Raw genomic sequence first — 11,307 nt, 5'->3', positions numbered from 1 at the left:
AAGCTGTATGGAACACACATGTACTTATACATGTACTTATACATGTATACACATTCTTCATGTGCTTGTCCCACATGGCAGGGACGGACACTGAAGAATAAATTTTCAAGTAAAAAAATAAATCACTCATTGACAAACAATAAAACCTTAGACCGTCTCATTCTGTTTCCAATTTACAAGGCAGATTTTTTTTCTTCCTAGCTCATCTCCCCGTCCTGTTTTTTGGGGGTTTTTTTTCTCGACGTTTTGCTCTCTCCAGCAGTCTTAACTGGATTTAAAAACTTGAAATGTTTCATCTCTTTACATGTTGGTTGGCAAAACCATATTATGTAACTTGCACTGGAATGCTCATTTGAGGATCACAGGATGCAGTTTCAAATCTCCCATTACTGTTGGACGGAAAAGGACTTCATTCTCTCAAGTCTTTTCCAGATGGGTGATCATGTATATAATTCTTACCGCAGGGAAGTGCAATTCTATTAACCGTAACTCCCTAGCATGATTTACTGGGAACCATACCCATCCTGGCAAATTCCAACACCATATGGGAAACTGCACACACATATTTCTGACTTAGTTTCTGGAGGTGTGCCAACCCAATGTAAAAGATTGTCAGTTTAGGGGTACTGTACCCATTCTGACAGATTCCAACAATACATGCTGTTGGGATTTGATGGGTTGAGTTCTGTTGGGGTTAATCCTACATGGAAACATTGCTGCATGTGCAATGCTGTCGGGGCCTACGTTATTAGTTATCCCACGAGCGCGAGTGGAACATAGAAAAATATAGTGCGTCTGTGTCCCAAATACCATGAGGCTGAAGACCCAGTGGTACGTGAGGTGCAAGACGCACTACGAGCGCAAGTGGGATAACGAACTTATCTTCAAGCTAACTTGAGACACAGTTAAGATGGAACACGCAACCTGTTCACAAACTTTTCAGCAGTTATCGCATTCTACGGGCGTGCAGAAGGAATGGCGCACGCATCTTGGAATGGCGTGATACGCAGAGTGCGATATCGACCATGCTATTTGGTATGACATCACACTGTTGTTGCCATGGATCGACCAATCAGGATCGAGGATTCAAGTTTGCTTGAAGATAATGTGTAGGTATAACATACATGTCTACCGGTATCTGCAGGATTTATACACTTATTAAATCCATGTAATTACTGTTACATTTAAAAGACCTATGCATATTTAAACATGGATTGCTGTTCCCCCCCCCCCAAAAAAAAAAAAAAACTATAGCTCTATAAAACTACATTTGTGGGAACAGCGCTTTCATTTTTGCTGATTTTGCATAATGTGCACTAAGTTTAGGATTAAGTGAACCGGATTTTGTTCCAAAACCTTCAATTAAAAGTTTACCACATATGAATACAATTTTGAATCTCACACTTTTGAGTACTACCTTGTCATTCAATACCTTTTTCTTATTCAAATGAATGAATTTCAAGGAAGTTTTCAACCAAGAGAGTGATTTTTGGGCAGTATTTGAATGAACACTGCAAATATCAGAGATTTCAAATGGTAAAATTGAGTTTAGAATAAATAAGTCAACATTGAACATATTTATAATTTTGAATTTTAAAAAAATGTAAAAAGGAATGTTCAAAAGATGAGGTCTGTGAATTGAATTCATTATTTAGAATATCAAAAGGCATTTATCATAAAAACGCAGTTTGGATCAAACTACAATGATACACAAAGCCGGCCTCATATCGACCTGCGTCGAAACTGCTTGTAGAATTAGACGGCACACAGGTGCCTTCTAATCCTACAAGTACGACGGAACTAGCCTTGGTCAAGGCGTTAATCAGTTGCTGGGGAAGAACGAATGTTCATCCTTCGCCAGCTGATATGCATATTGTAGCCGCATGAGGTCACTGTTCGCACTTCATAGAGTGCATAGCATACAGCTAGTGTTTATATTTTTAGCGGCTAGATACCATCACGTACACTATTGACCAAGGCTAGTTCCGTCGCTGCGCAAGCAAATCACAGGTCAACCTGAGGCCAGCGTAACGATTCACGTCAGCCTCAGTTTTACAACTTTCCAAGTTTGAAGGCTGCAAGGACTTTTCAGGTTTTTAAGGAACACACAAGTCAGCCAACAGACACTGTTATGGCCAACTACCGCTTGGGTTAATATTTGTGGCAAGTCTACGTTCAAGTTCACTGTTACAAAAATCTACAATTATGGACTGACTCGTCATTACAGATTCTGCATTGAAATATATCTACTTCATAAAAGGGTGGCGTAACATATGGCTTTAGAATGCACAATAAGAACTATAAATGACTGGAACAAAATTACCATTCAATGTAGACTGTGCATCGTCCTTAAAAAGTCATTAATTGCAAAAAAACCTACAAAATCCATTGGAAGAAAACTATCCAATGGGTGTTTCAGTGACAGAATCCCACACAAGATGCAAAACTAGTTGGTGTGATGTTTCCCCCGAGATGCATTGCCAGCCTGATTCTGGACACAGACTTGGCCAAAACTGAAGAGGTTTACAATGGACCATGCCCAATGGTGTTTCAACCAATCACAACCAGGACTAATGTCTGACGCGCGTGCTCACGATAGTCTGACATGCGTGCACGCACGTATGACGCGCACGGCTGGAACGTGCAGTGTGGCATTGGATATGCGCACGTGGTAGATGCCCGTGTGTGTGCAATGGGTGGCGCTTAACGGATCATTCCATTTCGCATGGTGTCAAAAAAACTGCTGTGGACTCTGTGAACGTTGAAAAACAGCAACATTGAAGAACGGCCTCCGGTGGTTACACATCTGGACTCCAGAAACGTTGACCAGCAACAAGTGTACGTGTCCTTCACACTAGATATTGTTGCGAGGAGCCTGCAACAGCTTCCCTTGTTTATCGCATGGTGTTCAAACAGTTGAAGAATTTCCAAAAAAAATGAGCACACATTCCAATTCACCATCTGTGATAATGCACTGGCCTGCTTGACATGTTGAAGAAGTTCAAGCGCAACTATTTTGTTTTACGTAGTCTCCGCCATTATTCATTTCACGAGTCGGTTTATAATTGTAAACGAAACGTGGATGGGCACGAGCACATCTAAAACAATCACGGTATGCGTTTCCATGGATACTGACGACCAATCGGGAGGAAGACATGAACCGGAAACGGGAGGTGGGTGGGGGGAGGGGGGGGATCCAGTGGCTCAAAACTGTGTCCCCTTTCCTTTGTGTATGGACGGAAGCTGGTAGTGACCGTAGATAGTTTTTGTTGGTTGTTGGAAGGTGGTTGTCTGTAGATTAGCAGGGAAAAATAAAAATTAAACTTCAATTTAGTTCATTGGGTATGTTTCATAAGATAAATAGTAATGCTGTGACCTTTGCCCAATATCACAGCCTTGATTAGCACAAAATTCAGCATTTACAATCATATTTCAGTGCTTAAATATTTTTACAGTAAATTAAGTAACACAAGCTTTTGTTAAAGGGAAAATACAACATTTGCAAACATCAAAAAATAAAGTTACTAAATTATTTTGTAAATAATTTTATTAAATACCTTGCTAAACTGTTAGTGAATGACTGTCTAAATCATCCTGTAAAAGCATGGCACCTGGTATACTGTCATTTTCAAGAAAAGTGGTATTTTTGTATCAATTTCCAATGCTGGTCGGCCGACCAGCGTTGGAAAAAACTGGGTTTTTTTTAATACTGGCCCCAATTGACCATATTTAGTTAGTCCGGTTTTGTTTGCAATCGATTATACACCTATGAACGGGTACAAGCAAGCTAGACTGGTTCCCTGACCTTACAATTCCCCAACGTCTATAAATTGCTCCGTTTCATTTTAAATGGAGTCAGGGAACCAGACAACAGGAAAATGACTGTTTTTCTTCGTTTTTATAGCATCTACAAACTCAAAACGTCAAAAAAGTCGGTGTAACAATATTTACTATATACAAGCAACCCCCCAAATCCATCCATTTCTGAAAATTACAGCAAAAGCAAATGATGTATATTCCCTTTAAGTTGCTAACCAGTGGAATATGTTCACTGTTAAATAGCAGTAGTGTAGGTGCAGTAACCAGGTAACTTCCCATAATCCACCATATCAAAAGTCAAGAGGTGCTGCGAGCAGTATGTTTTTAAAACAAGGTCAAAACTGCCATGGAAATTATGTAACATTAAGCATATGTCATTCTTTGGCTAACTTGGAATTTTGAATTTGATTCTGGAAAGAATGTAGTATCCAGACGCCACTTCAGCAGTTGTGCACAAAGTCTATGGAGAGTCAAGAATATTTTCAAAGAATTTCCTAACAAATTGTGAATGTTTCTCAGACCTAGATTCAAGTCTTTTCAACATTTTTTGCAATGACTGTCCGTTAAGATTATATATCATGAAAACAAGGGGCGTCAGCATGCAACATTCTTTCCTTTGTTCTTTTTCTTGCTCTTTTTGTTTATGTGTCTCAATGCACTTAAGTAGAAGACATGTTGCATAGATTATTTTTTTTGGTGATGCAAGAATGATGATCAGAAACAGTTCATTTGTCTTGAAATGGAAAATCAGAAAATCAGAAAACTGGCAATTCTGGGAAATCTGTCGGTTGAGATGTAAATTTTAAGTTCAAGCAATGAAAAAACTGTAGTAACTCGTACCTTTTTGGAGTGCTGATGGTGTTTATTGTAGTGAGAGTTAGCTATACTGGGCAGCATGGAGGGCCCCGTGTGCAGCTTGGGAAAGGTACTGGAAGGGAAGGAGGACATAGTGGGGAAACTGCTGACATTGGAGGCCGTGATCTGGCTGGACTGGGCCACCTTGGGCAGGAGGCTGGTTGTGTGATACGTCTTGTCTGGCTCCTGGAATCGCCGAGGTTTCCTCTGGGTTTTCAAGAAAAACGGGGCAGAGAAAGAAAGCATAAGTCATTTTTTCATGAGAAGGACATTGATACAGACTAATCTAGCGACCAAAGACATAATTGTGGTGGTACCGTACATCGCTTGGGCACATCACTTGTTCTTGACTTTTGAGGTGGCTTGCATTTTGGCAAGTTGTAAACACCTTATCGGTCAAAGCAGCAGTGAAGCTGTTTGAGAACATGAAGTGCTTCTAGAGCTTCATAAGATGTCTAGGCAAGTGAGGATAGGTCTATTTGTGGCCACAGGCGCACCCGTCCTACCCTATGGGTGCGATCGAGTGCTGGATCCCAAGACGTAACTTAGAAAGGTCACTCAATGACGGATGTTATACACCTACTCTCCGAGTAGTTCTCGACATCAGAGGATAAGACTATTTGCCCAACTCCATTTAGAAGCATTTACTAGGAACCTTCCTTAATTCTCCAAAACTCTCATCCTGAGAAGGAACTCAATGTCACATTCTTTGTGCGGCCTGTAAGTGCAATTAGTAATGAACTAACCAACTGGTAAGATTCTGGAGGTCGTAGATTTGAATGCTGTTTAAAGGCATATAGCATCGGCATTTATCCCAAAAGTAACCTACCAAATTATTATCAAAAAGCTTACTTAGATTAATGATCGTACTGGTACTAAACACCCTGTGAAATTATTCTGTCTGGCTTGCTGTCACTTAGAAGAAATCAAGAAAACTTTGGTGATTTCCAACGATCAGTCGATTGAGAGATTTTTGGAAAAAAAATGAGTGCTATTGACGAAATCCTCTTTCGTGATCAAAAGGATGTACATGTTTTCCCACAGTTTTCTCGAAAACTGTAATACCAACTGAGCTGAAACTTCAACAGGTTAGGTTTTGAACATTCTTCTTTGGATTTTGGGCGGTATCATTATTGGAAACAAACATAACGCATGGAAAGCAAATGATACTATGCCTTTAAGTAAAGTGTCTTTGTCCAACAGAAAACATGAGGGAGTAGTAAAAAAAAATTTAAAAGAATATTTGATAGTCTTACCCTTCTCCTCTGCTGTGGTTGGTACGTTACATCCACCTCCTTGGTGCTGATGATGTTGTTGTTGTTATTGGTCTTAGCGTTGACCTCATCAACTGAGTTGGGTGACATCTTGCCAGATTCCTCCTCCGCTTTCTTCACCGCGGCGTGCTGGTGTTTCCTCTTGTCAGCATCTCTGTGAAGAAAGAAAAAACAAGCAATGATACTTTTTTCCTCCGGTTTGAGAACTATGCAGGACCTGCTAGATAATACTACTTCCACTGGCTAGGATTATGTACGCTAAGGCTATGAATTAAATGTTCAACGTTTCGGGGAAAAGAAAACTGTTCACTAATTGTTTGAAAGTTTAAAACTACATCTGGGACTGTCAACTTTAACTGAGATTCTAAAACGTTTCTCTGCCGCAAAACAAAGTTTACATCTTTGTGACCGTGACTTTGAAATGGGCCTAAATAATTGTGTATTTTCAGGTGACACCTCAAGACATGTAGTTCATTTTGGAAATGAAAGGAAAAAGCCATGGCAACTTCATGTGTTTCGAAAACAAATTTGCTTCATTAATGCACAGGAAAAGTGTTAAGCAAAAATGAAAAGAAAGTAAAAACCTAAATGTATTACAAGTGGTAGCATGTGATAACTATGTATGATGAACATGTACAGAAAAAAGTGCAACATTCAGAAAACAAATAATTAAAACTGTTTAATGTTTTTTTCTTCAATGAAATTATACTTTACTTGGGCCACTCTCACCGGGACATGCTGAATCTGGGTTAAGCATTGAATAGGCATTGAAGTTGGTAAAATCACAGGTGAGAGTGGCCCAAGTAATATTTACACCCTTTCACTTAACTGATTGCATTTCTGGTTCTAGGGACCCAAATGGAATGGGGTAAAAAGGCGTGGACTGAGAAATAGTCAGGCTTTAATGTAATACATAATTTCATTGAAGAAAAAAAAACAGTAAAAGTTTATAAACAGTTTTAATTATTTGTTTTCTGAGTGTTGCACTTTTTTGGGCACACTCTAGAGTTAATTTGTGAGTACAATTGTTTATTCCCCATGTTATGCAGTGTTATTTTGCCCCAACTCATTCCGTTCTTTCTGAATGTTTTAACAAAAGTACATCACTGGTACAAATTGAGCAAATTGATCATGTGGTTAATACAGCTTACTACACACTTCCATCATTATCAAATTACAGCACACAGGTGTTGCTGTAAGGAATCCAATTAAGATCGTAAGACGTCAGTGGGAGCCAAACGAACCGAGAATGGAGTACATAATCATGCAAGTTGCCTTGAACACGGAACACACCATGAGTTCCGTGTCTTAGGGGCCGGAAGTTAATAGTGTTACACATGTACAAACTTGGTATAGCTTTCACAACACATTGATTTATGCTTCCATCCGTACATACAGAATGCAATTCTTGCTTTTTAAAGGTAGAGTCCATCATTTGCAGCCATCCGAAAAGTAACTGGCGTAATTATTGTTGAAAAACTAACTTGGTTGAAAGATAGTAAGGAGACTAAACTCCCTGTGAAATTATTCTTTCTGGGAAGCTGTCATTTTGAAGTAATCAACGAAAGAAGGCATTTCCAACGGTGATTCTTAAGAAGCACCGTAGGAAAATTTAAATTAGTAGTTCGTTTTGTTATTCAGCGCAGCGCGCACAAGTATTCGAACGACGCACACGCGCGCGCGGTTGTTATAATTCGTCGGATCAGTGCGCGACGTCGCGTATAGTTGCAATTCAAAACAATTCAAAATATGATTCAGCAACTTTTGATTTGAAATTGAGATCTTAGAATGCTGTTTTTCTCGGAATGTACAGCTGAAGCTTAGCTGAAACTTCATCAGGTTAGTTGCTCAGTATCCTTCATTAGATTTTGAACTCTTTTGTTGCTTCAAACGAACAAAATGCACAAATTACAAATGATGGACTCTACCTTTAAAAGGACATCTAAAATGTCAAAGAACAGTGCAAGACAGCCAAGAATTTTCACTTCAGATTGGCAGCTGTACGCATGATCAAGTCTGGGTATAACACCTTGTACACAATTGTTTCACAGGGAAGAAAAGAACAAAATACAAACACAAAACATTTCACCCTTTCCGACCTGTCAGACCTCACAGAAAAATCAATATATGGTCATATCTTTATATAAAAACTTTTGCACCAAATTTTCCTCAATATGTATAAATCCTCCACACTGTACCTTGAAAACGAAGTTAAGTGCCCACTTTAGGTAGCAAAGACAAATTTATACAGGCAATTTCATCAGCAACTTCTCACAACTTCTTCAAAAAGGAAGATTTTTAACAAGTTTTCCAAAAGTGAAGCAATGCAGTGCTTTCCTCAACTTCAACTAGACATGCATATCACCCAGACCACACCCTGGAAAGCTGGTAATCTGTTTTCCCCTGGTGCCCGACTGAGATAACAGCACATACAACATCCATAATCTAACTGGTTCACTGGTAAACATCGGTAACAAGTTGAAACGTGAGCGGTTCCAATATAAATTACTGGACTTAATGACAAACAAGACTGTTTGTTCAAACTTGTACATCACCATAAAAAAGGAATTAAGCTAGCTGGTTTCTTTCCAATCATCACAACATGCATAGTTCCAGTTGCTGGGAAAAGACCCACAGGTACGAAAACAATGGATTTTCATTTTACATGCTTCTAGTACACTGTACATACATTGTTATCAGCTTTCAGTAGATAAATACATAGAAGTATTAGTATATTATCAAGTACCTGACACTGATACCATATATAACTCCACGACAAAACAAAACCTCCATAGGAAAACGAAACCGAAATACACGTAGTTGTGTAACAGTCTTATTTGGGGACAGATTATCCATTCAACTTTGCGCTAGCAGCCTTCTCAAATAATTTGCATGGCTACACCAGACATGCTGTACATGTATTATGCATGTAAAACTGATGTTCCAGACTCGATGCAAATTCAACAGAACCAAACAAGATATAAATACACTGTGACTTTAGTCAGCTTTGACCTTTCATCCCTAGTGAGTTGTGAAACCTTAACCCTAACCGCCCTGAATCCTCCAAAATCCTTTTTGCAAATTGGAGGAATTTGCAGGATTGAGGTTACATGGCAAAAGTGGGTTGCTGATTTCGAAGTACGCACTGTGTCAAGGTCTTGGGCCAGACCTTGTGTTGTTTATGCTCAGCCGTGCATAAATTTAGCCCTTGATTATACTTGAAATCCTCCGCACTGCTCCAGGATGTCACTGCCTCTGCCTCAGCCTATTGACAGTCATAGCTGGAGGATTTTGCAGGATTCAGGCAGTGGTCACCCCTCCATGGACCATATTCAAGAAATAGCGGAGGAATTTGCAGGATTGAGGCTATATGCTATTTTTCCATGAGGCCAATTGGAGGATTTTGCAGGATTGAGGCTACATCCTAGCAAAAAGGCCTAGGGAGTTAGGGTTAAGGTCACAATAGCTACACCCCCACATCCTTTTCTTATCTGACTTTGTCTGTTGTACATGCTGTTTTACATATAGCAGGCCTCTAGGTCAACATAAGCACCCTCATGGGTCCAAGGTAGTGAGTGTTGTGAATCCATTTTATTGGAGGATACATTGTGGCATCTTGCTTTGTGTTGTTATTGTGACAAAGTGTCTTGCTTAAGGACACAAGCACCATAATCACCTGGCTTTTTGGACCATTTTCCAATATGCTCTGCCCCTAACACAACTAAAACCTTCACTGCAATTTCCTAGCTTGCCAGTGCACACTCTCTTACGACCAACTTTGCAAATATTCATGGCAAAGGTCCCTGGCAAAGGTCCCTGGCAAAGGTCCCTGGAAAAGGGTCCATGGCAAAGGTCCCTGGCAAAGGTCCATGGCAAAGGTCCATGGCAAAGGTCCATGGCAAAGGGCCCTGGCAAAGGGCCCTAGCAAAGGGCCCATGGCAGAGGACCATGGCAGAGGACCATGGCAAAGGTCCATGGCAAAGGTCCATGGCAAAGGTCCATGGCAAAGGGTGCATGGCAAAGGTCCCTAGCAAAGGGCCAATGGCAGAGGACCATGGCAAAGGTCCATGGCAAGGGTCCATGGCAAAGGTCCATGGCAAAGGTCCATGGCAAAGATCCATGGCAAAGGTCCATGGTAAAGGTCCCTGGAAAAGGTCTATGGCAAGATCCATGGCAAAAATCCATGGCACATTCTGCATACATAATCTTTTCAAGGGAATCTTGTCCGACATTAAGCTACAATGACTGGCTCAGGGCTGCCCATTCCTCAACCCTATCAACTCCCTCTTAACACCATTGATCTTTAATGATATGAGAGGGTTGGAGTTAACCGTAAAGTTCTTCGGGATGGACTAACCTGACATCCTTGAAGTAGGGATGTTTGAGAGCCTGTTTGGCTGATATTCTCTCATCCGGATCGTATGTACACAGCTGGAAGATGAGCTCTATGCTCTCCTGGGAGGCATGGGGCAGTAACTTCTGGATCCCCGTGCCTTTCTTGGGTGGGAAATTGAAGTTCATCCCTCTTGTTTTACTGTGGAGAAACAAAAATGGTTAATTGATCCAGCTAAATGACTCAGCACCAAAGCTGGACACCTTAACATTATTCGTGCTTGCTGTAGGGAAGGTAACATGTTTTTCACTTTTAATTTCCTTTGGCTGATGGCTTCAACATCAGTGTTGTAGGTCTCGAGACAGGTCTCGGTCTCGGTCTCGAGACCACTTTTTGCTGGTCTCGGTCTCGGTCTTGGGAGCTGTGGTCTTGGTCTTGGTCTCGGTCCCCTTTGGTCTCGATATTTTGGCTGGTTGCGAGTCGAGACCAGCCAACCCGCCCCTTTTAGGGTTAAGTAACGAATCAGTTTAGGGCAAATGTGGCTGCAGTGTGATGCTAATAGGCATGTCTCTCTTCACTTTCTAGTGAGTGAGGCATAGTCCAACAACCATTGTTCCTCTTCTTATTCCTCGTTTTTATTGTGGGATGGTCTGTTAAAACAAGCACTGTATAGCCGTCCTCATTGATTCCAAATACAACTGAGATTTAAATCTTATGAATCAAGACTGGAAAAATTTATTTATACCGTCAGATTTTGTGCTTTGAATAATGGGGAACAATTCAACTCTTTTTCCCCAGAAATATTGGTGATTTTTTTTTTTTATTTTCCTTTTCAATTTTTCCTTTATTCGTGGAGGCGGGAAAACGTTTTTTTTTTCCATTATATTTATTAATCGATATTCATCAATTCGTAGAACGGTAAATTTGTTAATATTAGTGGACAGCTGAATTTTGTGATCTCTTTATTAAAAGACATAACTTGGGAATAGAGTATGCAAATTACGTGACATTTTCACAGTTACTACT

At 40.3% G+C, this 11,307-nt stretch overlaps 1 protein-coding gene across 2 annotated transcripts in view; it reads right to left on the bottom strand.

The window, feature by feature from the left end:
- Window positions 1-229: 229 nt before the first annotated feature.
- Window positions 230-11,307, bottom strand: part of LOC119740806 (MAPK/MAK/MRK overlapping kinase-like) — a 33,867-nt gene continuing 22,789 nt past the window's right edge. For both annotated transcript variants that reach the window (XM_038216240.1, XM_038216241.1), the window contains 4 exons: window positions 10,306-10,482; window positions 5,931-6,102; window positions 4,660-4,881; window positions 230-3,291 (listed from right to left, as the gene is read on the bottom strand). In XM_038216240.1, the coding sequence (XP_038072168.1) occupies window positions 3,205-3,291; window positions 4,660-4,881; window positions 5,931-6,102; window positions 10,306-10,482 (658 nt within the window). In that variant the 3' untranslated portion in view covers window positions 230-3,204. The remainder of the gene's footprint in view (window positions 3,292-4,659; window positions 4,882-5,930; window positions 6,103-10,305; window positions 10,483-11,307) is intronic.

Source organism: Patiria miniata, unplaced genomic scaffold, assembly GCF_015706575.1.
Source record: "Patiria miniata isolate m_02_andy unplaced genomic scaffold, ASM1570657v1 HiC_scaffold_5, whole genome shotgun sequence".
Classification (NCBI taxonomy): domain Eukaryota; kingdom Metazoa; phylum Echinodermata; class Asteroidea; order Valvatida; family Asterinidae; genus Patiria; species Patiria miniata.
Note: the sequence above shows the minus strand (reverse complement) of the source record. Positions and strands in the feature narration are given on the sequence as shown.